Source organism: Equus asinus, chromosome 22, assembly GCF_041296235.1.
Source record: "Equus asinus isolate D_3611 breed Donkey chromosome 22, EquAss-T2T_v2, whole genome shotgun sequence".
NCBI lineage: Eukaryota > Metazoa > Chordata > Mammalia > Perissodactyla > Equidae > Equus > Equus asinus.
The window spans coordinates 50,999,116-51,014,940 of NC_091811.1; the positions used below are offsets into that span (position 1 = coordinate 50,999,116).

General features: G+C 46.7%; 2 protein-coding genes across 3 annotated transcripts; one reads left to right on the plus strand and one right to left on the minus strand.

Annotated features, from left to right (window-relative positions):
* Positions 1-921: 921 nt before the first annotated feature.
* CCDC65 (coiled-coil domain containing 65) lies at positions 922-10,692 on the plus strand. The gene is made up of 8 exons (XM_014850024.3): positions 922-1,277; positions 1,841-2,008; positions 7,168-7,337; positions 7,876-8,014; positions 9,037-9,234; positions 9,439-9,657; positions 10,039-10,191; positions 10,294-10,692. The coding sequence occupies exons 1-8, from the start codon at positions 1,146-1,148 to the stop codon at positions 10,609-10,611; spliced, it is 1,497 nt and encodes a 498-aa protein (XP_014705510.1). The 5' UTR covers positions 922-1,145; the 3' UTR covers positions 10,612-10,692.
* Positions 10,693-11,080: 388 nt separating this feature from the next.
* FKBP11 (FKBP prolyl isomerase 11) lies at positions 11,081-14,364 on the minus strand. 2 transcript variants are annotated; one of them, XM_070494385.1, is made up of 7 exons: positions 14,069-14,316; positions 13,836-13,901; positions 13,513-13,560; positions 13,358-13,445; positions 13,029-13,062; positions 12,584-12,654; positions 11,081-11,318 (listed from the first exon to the last, which is right to left on the minus strand). In XM_070494385.1, exons 1-7 carry the CDS (start codon positions 14,195-14,197, stop codon positions 11,101-11,103), a joined length of 654 nt encoding a protein of 217 aa, XP_070350486.1. In that variant the 5' UTR covers positions 14,198-14,316; the 3' UTR covers positions 11,081-11,100. The 2 variants fall into 2 exon arrangements, with proteins under 2 accessions (XP_070350486.1, XP_014705511.1); XM_014850025.3 differs by lacking the exon at positions 13,513-13,560 and having other exon boundaries at positions 14,069-14,364.
* Between the last annotated feature and the right edge of the window lie 1,461 nt (positions 14,365-15,825).

Genomic DNA, 15,825 nt, shown 5'->3' on the forward strand with positions numbered 1-15,825 from the left:
TTTCCCATTGGTTCTGGTGAAGTCTGACTAATACAAGCATTTTATCTCACATTTAAAACAATTTTATCAGGGCACATTTTACATATCATATAATTCACCCATTTCAAGTGTAAAATTCAATGATTTTTTAAACCAAACTCATAGAGTTGTCCAACATAAGTCAGTTTTAGAACATTTTCGTCAACCCAGTATGATCTCTCACGCACATTTAATATTAATCTCCCCTTCACCTCTCTCAAGCAATCGGTGGTCTACTTTCTGTCTTTGTAGCTTTGCTTTTTCAGGATATTTCACATAAATGGAATATATGGTCTTACAATATGTGGTCTCTTGTGTCCGGCTTCTTTTACTGAGCATGTTTTTGACGTTCATCCACGTTGTAGCATACATTCATAGTTCATTCTTTTTTATTGATTAATAGTATTCCATTGTATAGAAGAAGCATATTTTGTCTACCCATTCATCATGTTAATGGACATTTACATTGTTTCGGGTTGGGCTATTTTGAGTAATGCTGCTAAGAACATTCCTGTGAAAGTCTTTGTGTGGATACGTTTCAGTTCTCTTAGATTGATATCTGAGAGTGAAATTGCTGGATCACATGGTAAATTTATGTTTAACATTTTAAGAAACTGCCAAACTGTTTTCCAAAGTGGCTGCACTATTTTATATTCCCACCAGCAATGTATGAGAGTTCCTGTTTCTCCATCGTCTCCCCAAAATACGTTATTATCCGTATTGTAAAATACGGACATTCTATGAAAAACAAACAAAAAGTGGTTTTAAAAGGTTCAGTGAGGAGGCTAGGGATTTTAAGAGGTGCAACGACCCTCTCTCAAAAACTGACTGCCGTCCTCCAGCCGGCAGAGGGCGCTCCAAGCCGAGGACTCCCCTCCTAGCCTCACACAGCGCCATCTTAGCGAGATCTCCGTTGCTAGGAGACGGAGATGCGTCTTTAGGCTTGAAAGCTCTACCTCATTGCTATCTCAGGCTCTCTCTTGCCCGAGGACTGAGATCTAAGCTTCCAGTACCGTCCAGGGGCAGTTCCAGAAGGGCTCTTTCTGGGGGCGTTTTCCCCTTACCCCCTCTAGCGCTGGCCTTGGCAGGCCAAGGATCCTTGCTCAGGTCTAGTCCCCAGTCCAGCTATGCCTAAGAAAGGGAAAAAGGCCAAGGCCCCCCTGTCCGATGAGGAGCAGCTGCTTCTGTTTCAGCAGAAGTTGCTGGCAGAGGAGGAGATGGCCAAGAAGAAAGAGAGGCTCCTGAGCCAGTTCTTGAAGGTGATGGCTTTCTGCATACCTCCCTGCCCAACCTCACCCACTCCCTGCGCTGGTCCTATCGCCTTGACTCGGTCACTGTGGCAGCCTCATTTTCATGCTGGCCTTCCCTCCACCGGAAATCTCGAGACCCAGTTATACGTAGATTTGGGGAAATATTGTTTGGGGGGAGGGGCGGTTCTCTGTGAAGTATGGAGCCGGCCAGTGGTATAGAGTTTGGCAGTCACAACTGAGCCCCAGGACTGGGACAGAAGGTGCTATCAGCTGTGTGAGCTCTCTGAAATTCTGATGTTCTCCCTGGGGATGGATCCTGCTGTGATGCATCCACCCTGAAAGAAATTCACCCTTGCCCTCCCTAAAATGCTACTGGGTTGTTCCTATCTTACTCGAGACCCTCCCAAAACAAGAACAGGAGCTCCCTGAGTGTTAGTCATCAGGAGCTTTGGACCCTCAGAAAAGACAAAGAGTAAGGTGTCAGTTGACAAACTAAGTGTGATCTGGTTTGTTGCACTGTATCAGGGGTCTTGGCCCTGACCTTCTGGGGTTGTATTTATTCCTTCACACAGGACAAGCTGGCCAAGGAGGAACACAACAGTGCTCTGAACCTTAATAAGATTAACACGCAGTGGAGAACCGTTCTTCGAGAAGTCAAGACCAGAGAGCTTCATAAGGACATTGAGATCCTCAGCCAAACATTTGAACGAGTGGTGGACTGCAAGGACAGTGTCATCAAGGTACACATTCTTCCCAATGAAACACTTGAATATGGCTACCTTGACCTCTTCTCTTAATAGAATGGGCCTAGTGAATTAATTAATCAGTCTTAAAGCCCCCCAAGACACAGGCTGTGATGAAGCCAGGCAATTGGTAATAACAGTTTTTACTGAAAAAAAAAAATTGAAATTTTGGGCTGTCATCCCTCTCCTTCACTTAGAGGAGCCATTCTCCTTGGTCATCACTGCCTCAAACCAGTACTATACCACATTAGAGTTGTAAGGCACAGTATATATCACCCAGTGATTTGAACTTAGTCCCACACCTTCATTCCAGTGTGAGAAGACTCACTTCCAGAGACGGGACCCCGCTTGCCCAAGGTCACCAGCTAGTCAGCGAGAGAGCTGGGACTAGAGCATGAGTTTCTTGATTCCCACTCCAGTGCTTTATTTAACCAAAGTTTGGCTTCTTTGATTCAGCTTCAGTGGCCCTGGATGAGGCTGAGAAGATCTCCACGGGGAAGAGCAGTTCTAGATCTCTAAGCAATTCAAGCAGCCATCCTTTTGTTCTGGGGAGGCTCTTGAGTTGAGTCCATACCATCTTTTTTTCTTCTTTTACCCTTTTTTTTTTTTTTGAGGAAGATTAGCCCTGAACTAACGTCTGCTGCCAATCCTCCTCTTTTTGCTTGAGGAAGATTGTCCCTCAGTGAACATCTGTGTCCATCTTCCTCTGTTTGGTATGTGGGATGGCACCACAGCACGACTTGATGAGTGGTGTGTAGGTCCACACCTGGGATCCGAACCTGTGAACCCCAGACCAGCAAAGTGGAGTGCATAAACTTAACCACTATGCCACAAGGCCAGCCCCTAGTCTTTTCTATCTTAAAACAAAACAAAACCCCCCACAATAACAGCAAAATATACAATGTCAGCCTGGTAGTCCCCTCCTAGAAAACACATACCTCTCCTTCACAGCCTAACCCCTGAGGAAAAAAATTCAGTAGACCTTGGGCAGTTTCAAGTGATAGATATTAAGAGTTTCCAGATTTGCAAAAACCGTTCATTATACATTAGAAGTCCTCACCCAGCCAGTTTTACCTTATGGCTTTTTAAGTGACTGTTTAAGACTCTTATTGAGAGTTATCAAATACTTGCTGAGAAGAGAACCAGCAGTGTTCATTTTAGGATGCTGAGCAGTGGCCACGCTCACCCTTGAGCCAATTAGCTTCATCCTACACAACAGCTTTGCAGCTAATTATTACACTCCCTGCCTTAGGCCAATCACACACTACTAATATTAAGCACCTTCGGGGTCATTCCTGAATAACTGAAACTACACCTGTTAAATGTGCAAGTGTTAGTGGTCCTCACATGCTTTCTCCACTTCTTCACTTCCCATTATTCCCATTCATCCTGCATCCCACACATCAGATTTCCACCTTTCTCTAGGAAACTGCTCTTGTAAAGACCACCAGTCCCAGATCATGGATACTTTTCATCATTTAGTCTTCATCTAACCTGACTTCTATATGGCACTGACACTCTTGGTCATGCCCTACTTCTTGAAACTCCCCTTTGGCTTCCCTGAGACCATTCTTTCATGGCTTTTCTCCTGCCTCTGGGATATATACATCCGGTCCCCTTTGTGAGTTTATCTTCCTCTCTCTATCCTCTGAACTTTAGCATTTCCCAGCTTTCTGAGTTTGGCCACTTTTCCCTCTAACTAGGTACCTAGGGCCTAGACAATCTTACTTATTACCCTGGCTTTAAATAACACATATATTGATGACTCCCAGGTCTGTAACACCAGCCCAGATTTTTCTCGAGTTCCAAATCCTTATATTCAACATTCAGCCTTCCTAGATATCTGTTCCTGGCTGTTGCACTGTCCTGACAACTGAACTCATGAGCTCCCCCTTGCCGAGCCAGCCCCATTCCCCATCCTCCACAATCTGGTCTTTTTTATACTCTCTATTTGAGTGGCTATTGCCATTCACCAAATCACCCAACCCAGAAATCTGGGAATCATCCTAGGTTTTGCTTCCATCCCTGACTTCTGTTACTAAGTCTTGTATAAGTCTTCTGCTTCAGTATTTTTCAAAGCCGTACCTTGCTCTTTCCCCCACTATCCGGCTATAGTTGAGACCCGGGCATTATGTCTCATATGGACTATTGCAATAGTCTCCTATCTTCCAGCCTTCATGCTCAACCGCCTTCAGATGACTGTCTACACAAATGCCAGATTATCTTTCTAAAATAAAAATCTGATCCTGTTACTCCACTGCTTAAGTCTCTTTAATGGCTCCCCTCTTCTACAGGAAAAAACCCAAACTCTGTGGAAAGAACATCAAAGCCCTTCATCATCTGGCCTTTCCCTGTACCTTTCACACAGCCATGCTTGTTTCTTACCTGTGCCTTTGCACATGCTGTTCCCTCTATCTGCTATTCTCTTTTCCCCATCTTCCCAGTTTTCTTGGCAAACTCTCACTCCTCCTTCAAGAGTGATACAAATAACATCTCTTCTGTGAAGCCTTCCTCAGTGCTCTTAGTCAGATGTAGGCACTCAGTGCTTTATATCCCACTGTCACTGGTAAGTCATCAAACTCATAGCAGTTTCCATGTTATAATGTAATTTTCTGTTTATATACTCTTCTTTTCCTACTGCAAGACTGCAAGCTCCTTTGGGGGCAGTGAGCATGTCTTTTCATCTCTGAATCCTCAGCATCTACTACAGTGCTGGTACATAGCAGGTTTAGTAAACGTTTGTGAGTAAGTGAATAGTCTTCCGTTATCAGCACCTATTTCCTAAGATCTTTTTTTTTTTTTTTGAGGAAGATCAGCCCTGAGCTAACATCTGCTGCCAACCCTCCTCTTTTTGCTGAGGAAGACTGGCCCTGAGCTAACTTCCTCTACTTTATATGTGGGATGCCTACCACAGCATGGCTTGCCGTGTCCACACCCGGGATCCGCACCCACAAACCCTGGGCTGCCAAAGCGGAATGTGCGCACTTAACCACTGCGCCACCCGGCCAGCCCCACTAAGATCCTTTTTGATACTAAACATATACAGTGAAAGCTAGCTCTGCACAGAGACTGTAGTAGTTTACAGTGAGTGGACTCAAGGTGCTTGGACCATGGGGGCATTCAGTAAATGTTTTTTTGTTTTATTCATTTTAATTTTAACTTGTTTTACTTTTTTTTTTTAAAGATTGGCACCTGAGCTAACAACTGTTGCAATTTTTTTTTTTTAATTCTTCTCCCCAAAGCCCCTCTGTACATAGTTGTGTATTTTTTTTAGTTGTGGGTCCTTCTAGTTGTGGCATGTTGGACGCCACCTCAGCGTGGCTTGATGAGCGGTGCCATGTATGCGCCCAGGATCAGAACCAGCGAAACCCCAGGCCACCGAAGCGGAGCGCGTGAACTTAACCACTCAGCCACAGAGCTGGCCCGTTTTACTTTTTTGAATAGGTAATACATTCACATTATTCAAAATTCAAAAGATAAAGTTATATACAGAAAAGTTCCCTCCCACGAGTGCCTTCCAGCCACCCAGTGCCCTGCCCAATAATTTGTTTCATAAGTAAACCCTTTTTTACACATATGATAGTATTACATAGTGCTCTGCCCCTTGCCTTTTTCAGTTAACAATATATCCTGGAGATTATTCCACATTAGCCCATACAGAGCTTTTCTTTTCCTTTTTTTTTTTACAATTGCATAGTATTCTGTATTGTAGTTTAACATTTTACTTTGTCCTCTGTATTTCCTGTATCTTGATAGCTAGATCTGGAAGCTTGGACGTGCTGTGTTCTTCCATCAAGAGGCACATAATGTCTAGTTATTGCTCTTTTTGTGATGTTAGCAGCTGTTGATTATCCATTAATTTATTAGGGGTTGCAGAAATGCTGATTTTCTAATAGTATCATTCTTTTTTCACTTATTAGCTTGAATACTTTTATAAAGAGATACTTATCATCATTTACCATTCAGTTACCAAAAGGTACAGTTTATATAAGAAAGGCAGGATAAATGCTTCATTCTTTCTCTTCTCTTTACATACCAGTTAAAAAAAAAAGAATTGGTTGTCTGGCATCCTCCCATTGTAACTGAATTTTTTAAAGTATCCTTATGAACTCCTAATCAACATATTTGATATTTTTCAGTTCATTGCAGTTCTTATTCTTATTGATGCTGCACTGTCCCTTTTTTGCCAGAAGTGTTCCAGTTATCTACTGCTATATAACACACTACCCCTAAATTAGTGACTTAAAACAAGAATTTATTTCTCATGGTTCTTTAGGTTGACTTAGCTCCCTTAACTGGGGGGGGGGGGTCTCTCTTGGGATCTCCTACAATTTCAGTCAGATGTCAGTGGGGGCTGCAGTCACCTGAAGGCTTAACTAGGTTGGATCTAAGACGGCTGGCATTTGATTCTGACTGTCAGCTGGGAGCTCAGCTGGGCTATTGACTGGAATGCTTTCACCTGGTCCCTCCATATGCACTGGGCTTCTCACAATATGTTGGCTGGGTTCCTGGAGGGAGTGTCCCAAAAACAAGCATTCCAAGGGGCAGAAAGCAGAAGCTGCCAGGCCAGTTAAGGGCTATGCCTGGAACTGGCACAGTGTCACTTCCACCATATTCTAATATCTAAGTAGTCACAGGCTATGCCCAAATTCAAGGAGATGGAAAAAGAGACTACCGCCTCATGGAGGAGTAGCAATGTCACACTGCAGAAGACTGTAGGATGGGAGAAATTGTGCCCATCTTTGGAAAATAGAATCTGCCACAGAGAGCCACTTTTTGTTAGTTCCTGAGTCCTTTCAACATGACTCTATTTGCTGTCTTTTTGAGAAGATACTGTAGGTTCAACTTGTTTATTTTTTGCCTCAGACTTTGAAGCAGCCATTTCTCCAAGAGTCCCTAGTTCCTTTTAGTGGTAGCTCCATCACTGTAAATGTCCATTGCCTCTGCGACACTGACTGGCGACGTGGGGCTCCCTGATGTCAGTCTTACTTTGCATTCAAGAGTGGGAGAACCAGCACTCTTAGAACCAAAGAATTGGCATTAGGAACTAGGGGAAAATGCCATTCATGTGATCCAGCTAGCCCACCTGAATACATATTTATTTTCTCACACAGAAGCCATTCAGCCAAAATGTTAACTCTCTGTTTCCTACCCAGTCTTTAGCTAAGGACCTGTCAGAAGCTGAGGAACAGTACGCCCATGCCCTGCGCAGCCACATGCACAACATTGACCAGCTGTTGGCCCTGCAGAGAAGCCGGCTTAACCTCCTAGAGGAAAGTTACAATCTGGAGCTGGAGGCCCTAACGAAGGAGTTTGAGACAGAAAGGTATGAGGGCCTAAGAGAGATGGGGATTGAGCCACAGAGAGTATGCAGAGCCTTTGTCAAGGAGCTGCCTGCCTATGAGCTGGTGGCCAGCACCCTGGAGCATCTCGCCTTGATTATGACATGACCCCTGGCACAGAAGATCCTGAGATCCTTCTAAACTAACTCAGATTTAAGCTTGTGGCCTTAGCTTCCCTTTGCCCATGCCAGGTCCCTATCTGTAACGCCCTCACCACCCACTTTCAACTATCAAAATCCTACCATCTGGCAGAGGACAGGGCTGAGAGGAGACTTCTCACTATAACTGTTTGTACTTTTTGATTTTTGTATCATATGAATATATTACATATTCAAAAACCATAATAAAATAATCTTATTCATTCTTTCTGTCCCTAAAAAAGAATAGAGCCCACCCTCCCACTGTTCTCCTTCAGTACCTAATAGATTATACCATTCATAAAGTCTTCTTACTGCTTTGACTGTCATTATTGGTCTATATGCTTGATCCTTCAGAGCAGGGACAGTGTCTTATCTCCTATAGGAAGACAATTATTGACCAACATGAAAAAGAGATTCACTACCTACAAGATGTCTTCATGGCCATGGAGCAGAACTACATAGATTCCGAGTATGAAAGCAAGCTGGAATTCCAGAGCATGTGGGATGATCTCAAAAACAAGGTAGAGGGAGAGCACATGGGCAGGAGCTGGGAGAGAAGTGAGAGCAGAATGCTCAAGCCTAGTGGAGCTGGAAGAGACCCTTTTAACAAACATCATCAGTAAAATGCCACTGTTGCTCTAGGTACCCCTGCTTTTTTGTACTTTTGTGAAAATTGATCAGGAGAACCACTCTGAAATGTTAAGGAAATGCATTTTAGAGGTAAAAAGCACCAAGGAGATCACCTGGCTTCACCCCTGTGATTTTCAGATGAAGAAACTAAGGCCCAAAGACATAAAATGGCCTGCCAAAGTCATGCTGCTGATTTGTGGTAGAGCCAGGAGAAGTCAGGCCTCCTGCCCCTTGGCCCAAAGTGCTTTCCTCCAGCCTGCGGACCTGGGTTCGGGTATGGGGTTCTTTGTTTTGCCCCACAGTGTTTTGTAAAAATTTTTAATAAGCTTCCTACATTTAAAAATTGGGAGGGGCCAGCCCCGTGGCAGAGTGGTTAAGTTCAAGCGCTCCACTGCGACGGCCCAGGGTTTCGCCGGTGCGGATCCTGGGCACAGACATGGCACCGCTTGTCAGGCCACATTGAGGCAGCATCCCACATGCCACAACTAGAAGGACCCACGGCTAAAATATACAACTATATACCAGGGGCTTTGGGGAGAAAAAGGAATAATAAAATCTTTAAAAAAAAATTGGGAGATTTCACATAAAAATCCAAATTTTCAGCTTCCATTGAAAATTTTAAAGATCTGGTAATACTGGGCCACATTTCCAAATGGGGACATTCATGTGGAGCCAAACAGCTGTGCCATCCCCTTGCCCCCCATGGAGCATTTCCTCTATGGTTCACCACAGGCTCCATCTAGCCCACATCACTTATTTATGTCATCTGCCTGGTCTTTGTCGGCATTTTCATTGGCAACCTCTGCACTACACTATGCTACACACAGTTCAAGAGGGCAAGGTTGCTGGTGGGATGTGACAGGGCACTAATAGGGTAATTCCAAGCACTGGCTATTTTGGGGCCACTTCCTAGAATATAGAAGAGAAGCACTTTCTAAGACTGCAACTGGAGAATATAGTAGAAGATCTGTGGAGGAGGTTCCAGGATGCACTCAAGAATTATACTGATGCCACAGAGGATCGAAAGATTGCCTTCGAGACCCTGAAGGTGAAGGACGAGAAGAGCTCCAAAGAGATTGAAGCACAGATGAAAAAAATACAAAGACTACAGGTTAGTCCAGCCAACCAGAAATACTTGCTGCTTTAACTGCTCCATTATCCCCTGTTCATCTTCCCCCAGTTTCCACTGGGCCTCATCCACTGGTTGGGGAAGGATGATATGCTTTGATTTGAGTCCCCAGACAGTCCTCTTACCTGTCTCACTGAAGACCCTCAGCTAGTCAAGTGTTTCCTCTAATCTACTCTGTTCCTCCAGGAGTCCATAATTATTTTAAAAGGCAAGATCATGGCGCACAGCCGAGAGAGTGAAGAACAGAACCAGGACATTCGTAATGACAAGGAGTTAATCCTTGTACAACTGCGAAAACTTAAGGCGCAAAGGACTCAGGCCCGGGGAATATCACAGGAGAAGCTGGTCAAACTCACCCTGGAAAGTAATGCCACCCTCAAGGCCCTGAGAAAGACTGTCGATAAGGTAACAAGGGGAGAAGGTGATCAGAACCAAGGAACCTGGCTCCCTGCGAGGGGGAAGGGGTTTGAGAGAGGTAGAGAGCTTCCTCCTGCTTCCTGCTTCAGTGGACACCTGGAGTACCTTTTTTATTCCATGTTGTTCCCTTCTCTGTTTAAATTAAATGAATTTTAAATTAAATGAATTAATAATGAATGAATTTGGTAGGAAGACAAAATGCTTGGAATGGTGCTTGGCACACAGTAAGCACTCTGTGTTAGACATATTTATTACTCTCATCTCCCATTTGGATAAGTAGATTCCCTGGGTTCAAGCAGGGGAACCAACTCCACTATTTCCCCTGCCCTCCTCCTTTCCTAATAAAAGGTCTCTTCCTGCTTCCAACAGGGTGAAAAGATCCTTAAACTTGCTGAAATATGTAGGAAATTTGAAACAGAGGAAGAAAAAGTGCTGCCTTTTTATTCATCAGTATTGACTCCTCAGGAGCAGGAGGAGATAGAGGAAATTAACCCAGAGGAGCTTACTGAGGAGCTTGCAAAGGTAAATTTCCTGGGGTCGCTCAAGGTTGGGGATGATGGGGCACTGGGCTGCATTCACTAACGGGCCCCTCCACACACCTTCTCCTTTTAACTCAACTCCCAGGTGATAGTGGACTACATAGGGATGGAGAATTTCTGGAAAAGGTACAACAAAGTGAAACTGGAGCAACTGAGCCTCCAACACAGACATGCCAAGTTGTTAGAAATCAACAGGAAACTGCGGGAGATGCTCAAGCAGTACTTGGATGGCATCTCAGTGAGTGATGAAGTGCTGAGCCAGCTCAACCCACTCTTCATTGTCAACCATCGAAGCAACTTAACCCAGCCCTTGTCCAAACCTACAACCCAGCCAGGTGACAAACAACCTCCAACCACTTACAACATCGTTGAAGCAGCCCACGTGATCTCTCACATCCTGTGATACAAGGAGAAAATCTCTTTTCAATCCCCAGAGAATTTTTTGAGACCTGAGGACTTTTAAACCATTAAAAATTTCCATGGAGTTGATGAGCTCCTTCTATCTTTGCCATACTGGACAGAGCAGTCTATGCTGAGCACACTAGGAATACAGTGGCCCCAGGGAGTGGAGAGAATGGCCAAGCAACTACCAGGACGTTTACAGCTCAATGAAGCAGTGCTCCTCAGAGTCAGGGCACCATGGGAGCCAAAACCCATACCTTCAGGACCTAGAGATCTTATGGGGAGATTCAAGGCCAGGTTCTTAGAGTATGTTAGGACAGGAAGAGGAAGCCAGGGGAAGAAGTGATCCAAAGCCTCCAACCACCCCATGCCAGGCAGGATCCAACTCAGAAGGCCTTTTTCCCCAGCCCTTTACCTCATTCCCCTTCAAAAACAGCCTCAGAAAGTATCAGGTGAAGAATGCAAAGACGTTTTTTTAAATTACTATTATTTATTTCTTTTTGCTCTTGTTTCGTTTCTCTTCCTTGAGCTTCTTTTTGGAGACTTTAGGTCTGTTGGCCTTTTTGTATAGGTGATACCCAATGAGGCCCAGGAGGGCTGGCACCATGGCCATGCCTACCAGAGGCAAAATGCCCTTCACCAGCTTTTGCCAGTAGTTGGCTCGGATCAGTGCAATCAGCTCCACGTCAAACTGCAGCACTGCATCCGCTGGAGGCAGAGAGGAGGTGAGGGTTAGAATCTCTGTGTGTTTTATCCAGGGCTCAGAGTCTGAATGAAAATAGGGAACTAGGAAGCTGGCAAGATTTAAATGTGGGGTTGAGTTCATTTAGACAAAGGCAGAGAAGGATGATGAGCAGAGTCTAGTGATGGTCATGTTTACACCAAATGTGCACGTGTGGCTTGTGTTCAGTGACAGGTCTTTCACAGGACAGAAAAACTTTCTGTGGATGTGAAATGTACAGACTCTTCTCCATTTAAAAGTGAGACAACCTCTATACTAACCATATTCCATTTCCAAACAGCCACATGGATAGAATCTTTGCAGGGCTGAAATTAATTGGATTTAAATTACACTTTTGGAAATTCCACCAACCAATGGGCACACTCAATATGACTGTTGGAAAAGATAAGTGTTTCAACATAAGAGCTGGAGAGGAAGAAGGATGTGGCTTAGGAAGTAAGGGTCAGGGAATAAATGGGAGTTGGGGGTCAGGGGGAGAAATGTAAACAGAAGCAGTACTGGAAATGGGGAAGTAATAGAGCTTTAGGTGAAAGAGTTTCTTTTTAGTCCAATGACCCTCTTTCTAGGTCTCCTTCTAAGCTGGAACAAGGATAAGAACTTTTATCCCATTACTCTGAAGTACAACACATTTTAGCTAATAGGACATTTGTGGTAACTAAAAGCAAGAGATATATACCTTGGGAAATCTGTCCAGTCTCAGCCCTTCAAGAATAGATATCAGCAGTGGCCTGTGAGGGCTTTTAAAGTTATGGGGTGGGCTTGGCTTTTAAAAGTTGTTTTTTTATTTTGTCTCAAATTCCTTGACTGTGATAATTTTTACTATCTCTTCCCTGGTGAAAGCTGAAAGGAGGGGTGGAGATGTGGTGAGAAGCCAGGCCAACTGCACAAACCACAGTTTGGAGTTGTAGGAAAAAGGCAAGGAAGAAGTCCAGTGTTCTGGGAGGGGTGGCACAGGCAGCAGACCCATGGAGCTCAAACAGGTGTCTCCTTCCTAAAAATTTGCTGGCTGCTAGAGGGCAAGTCAGGTGCCTTAATAGGCTACATGTCTCTAGTCCCTGTGGGTGATGTGAGGAGGAAAAAAGTGGCCCTGCAGAAGGAGGCCCCAGCCACTCCTGTCCCTTTCAGCAAACTGGGTGTAGACCATCTCAAGCTCCAGACAAAGTGTGCAGCTCCTTGTAGCTCTTAGGGACTAGGTATTTTGATTGCCTGAGAGACAGGCTGGTCAGATTACCTGGAATAGACGGTGGAAATCCCCGTTTTCCATAGGCCAAGTGAGAAGGAATGATTACCCTTCGCTTCTCTCTGTGGGAAGGAATGAGTCACAGCCAGAGGTAGGATCAGGTGGGCCAGCAGCCTCAGTCCATTTGAAGCCCCATCAGCAAAACCCTCTGGATATTCACACCCAAAACATGAACTTTCCTACCTGAATACCAAATAGGTTGACCAGGAAAGGTGACTATTCCCCCACATGCCTCCATTCCTCCAATGAAACCCACAGCCAGAAAGGCACAGATGCTTTGGATGCCCTCAGGAGTCCCAACGACCTGGACCTGCCCAGCGCAAAGCCAGGGCCCTTTATCCCCTGTTCTCCTGCCTCCTCTCGGAGCAGGGATAGCAGAGAAAGCCTCTACCCATACAAAGGGGGGATCCAAGCCCACCCCTGCCCAGATACTCACCCCACACACATGTCTAGAAGGCTCTGCTCCAGACCTTGAGGAAGAAGACACAACTGAACAGGAAGCTACCTACATTCCCCAAATCCCAGGAGAGGAGGATCAAAGGCTCCCACTTGACCCTCAATTGAGCTCCCCACTTCTCAAATCTCTGCCTTCCAGTGGGGTTTGGGGCAAGAGGAGTATCAGAAGTGGGGTTTGAACCTCCAGAGGTGGCTGGTAGAGCCCTGGAGTCATATTCCAGGGGCATTTCCAAGGTAGCTTAAGGGTTGAAGAGGCTAAGAAAGGGCTTAGGTTGGGAAAAAGTGGAATGGGAGACGCAGGTCACATACCTGGGATCACCTGCTTTTGGCCAAGTTCTATAACCAGAGGGTCTCTGGTCAGGGAAGTGTCAATAACGCGTCCATCTACCAAGCTGCCCTGCAGGGAGAGAGCATCAAGAGCGCACACCTGGTACCTCTCCCGCCCAGGGGCCCGCAACACATACCTGGGCCGCTGGGCGGCGGCAATCCTTGCAGCTACAGCCTAGCATTCCCTTCAGAGCAGAAAGGAACAGGAAACCCCAAAGGGCTGGCACTTCTCGGAGATCTCCCCACCCTTCACTTCTCAGCGCCGGGAAGGAATTGGCGGAAAAGCCAGGAGGGGAAATGGGCAGGGAAGGGGAGCGCCCCTCCCCCCGCCACGTGCTCGACGACCCCAGAGCCCCGAGTTACTCCCGAACCACTTGCCACGTGTCCAAGCCAAAGCTGACGTGTTTCAGTAGGGCGCCGCCCCCTCCCAGGCCCCGCCCCGGCCCCCCAGACCCCTCACCGTGTAGTGTATATGAAGCGTGTCTCCAAAGGCAGCAGGCTCCGCACACGGTTCGGGGGGCTCCACCTATGACCGGACTACAGGAGTCACGGACGGAGGCTCCTCCAAAGATCCCGTTCTTGCCCCTAGACCCAGCACCCCCCAACTCAGTTCCCGCACTTCCTCTCCTCCCCGTTCCCAGGTTCGTTCAGACCCCGTATTCCCTGCGGGGCCCGGGAGTATCTCCTCCTCACCAGGGTCTCCACTTGGAGGGTCCGAACGGGACTTTCGGTTTCGAACCCAGCCTCAGCCCAGCACACCGCCCCACTGAGCAACAGCAGCAGCAGCAGATGGAGCGGCAGTAGTGAGGGGCGCAAGGTCATGACTGGACTCGGGGCAGGGCACGGGGCACCAGGACAGGCTGCTCGGGTGGCGGTGGCTAGGACAGCGGTTCCCTCGGCGCCCAGGCCAGACTGGACGGGACGGGGGCGGGTCGAGACGCGCCAGCTCCTCCTCCTGCAGCCCTTCCTCCACCTTGTCCCCACCTCCTGGAGGGAGGAGGCCACGGGGAGCCCTCCCTCCCCTCTAAGATCGGAAGGTCGCGGATTCTGACCCGTCCGTTAGCCATTCCGTTCCATAGCGAGGGACTGGGTCACATAATAGCACCCATTTACGATTACCTGTTGTGTGCCAGGCATTTGTCTGTAATCCTTAAAACCACTCTGAAAAGTAGGCATAATTGTTTCCATTTTACAGATGAGGAACTGGGTGCTGAGGTTAAGTAACTTGCCCAAGGTCATCTAGCTAGGGGGTGCCTGACACAGGATTTAAACCTAGGACTGCCTGAGTCCAGCCTGTTTGCTCTCAGCTCTTTCGTCTAAGCCCTATCCTGGCAACGTCTGGCTGCCCCCCCTTCCCCCCACCCCCCCCAGCATCTGTCACAGGTGGCATCCCTCTCCCACCTCCAGCCCTTCAGCTTGAATTTCTGGAGGTCATATGTCCAAAAGGAGTCAGGGAGCCGTCCCATCACTCTGTCCCTTACAAAGCTAACTGAAAGAGCAAGGGGCTATTTTCCTGTAAGGATGGGGTGAATCCTTGATCTTTTCTTCTGACGCTACCATTTCCTTTCTCTTTTTATCAAGAAACTTGTCCAATGGGTAGCTACACACAACTCTTTCCTGTTTGTGTAAGGACTTCAGTTTTTAAAAAGGTTTTAAAATAATTTCAGGTGACCCTGCCAGTCCCCTTCTGTGTGACTGGAACCCTCACTGCCCACTCAGGCCTTGGCATCTGGATTCTGCTCCCCCAAAAGTCATCAGCGAGTTCAGTCACCACATTCTTGGGTCATTTCTTGATCCCTTGTCCTCTTGGGCATCTCTCTAGTATTTGATGCCATTGAGCTCTGCCTCCCTTCCCAAGCTCGAGACACAACTGCCTACTGGGTATCTCCACCTGGATGTTTAACTGGCACCTCAAATCAACACACCCAGTACTGTACTCATTCCTCTTTCTCCTTCCATGTCATCTGCAACAATCTAGACTTCCCTCCCAATTTCCTGTTTCTGGTAGTGGCTCTGCTCTCAGCATTCTCTTCGATTCTTCTATCTCCCACATCCAACTAGCCTCCTTTGGGTTCTCCCTCCACAGCCTCTCCAGCTCTTTTTTTTTTTTTCTTTCCTTTTTCTCCCCAAAGCCCCCCTGTACATAGTTGTGTATTTTTTTTAGTTGTGGGTCCTGTGGGACGCCACCTCAGCATGGCTTGATGAGCGGTGCCATGTCCACGCCCAGGATCCGAACTGGTGAAACCCTGGGCCGCCGAAGCAGAGCCCATGAACTTAACCACTCGGCCACGGAGCCGGCCCCTTTTATTTTTTTTGGTAAGATTGGCTCTGAGCCAACATTTGTGCCAATCTTCCTCTATTTCGTATGTGGGATGCACCCACAGCGTGGCTTGATGCGCGGTGTTTTGGGCTGCGCCCAGGATTTGAACCCACGAACCCGAGGGCCACCA

Coding starts and splice junctions, on each gene's coding strand:
- CCDC65 (XM_014850024.3), top strand. CDS start 1,146: ATGCCTAAGAAAGGGAAAAAGGCCAAGGCCCCCCTGTCCGATGAGGAG. Junction 1,278..1,840: donor TCCTGAGCCAGTTCTTGAAG/GTGATGGCTTTC, acceptor TCCTTCACACAG/GACAAGCTGGCCAAGGAGGA. Junction 9,235..9,438: donor AAAAAATACAAAGACTACAG/GTTAGTCCAGCC, acceptor CTGTTCCTCCAG/GAGTCCATAATTATTTTAAA.
- FKBP11 (XM_070494385.1), bottom strand. CDS start 14,197: ATGACCTTGCGCCCCTCACTACTGCCGCTCCATCTGCTGCTGCTGCTG. Junction 13,063..13,357: donor CCAAAAGCAGGTGATCCCAG/GTATGTGACCTG, acceptor TTCTTCCTCAAG/GTCTGGAGCAGAGCCTTCTA. Junction 11,319..12,583: donor ATTTCCACCGTCTATTCCAG/GTAATCTGACCA, acceptor CTCTGCCTCCAG/CGGATGCAGTGCTGCAGTTT.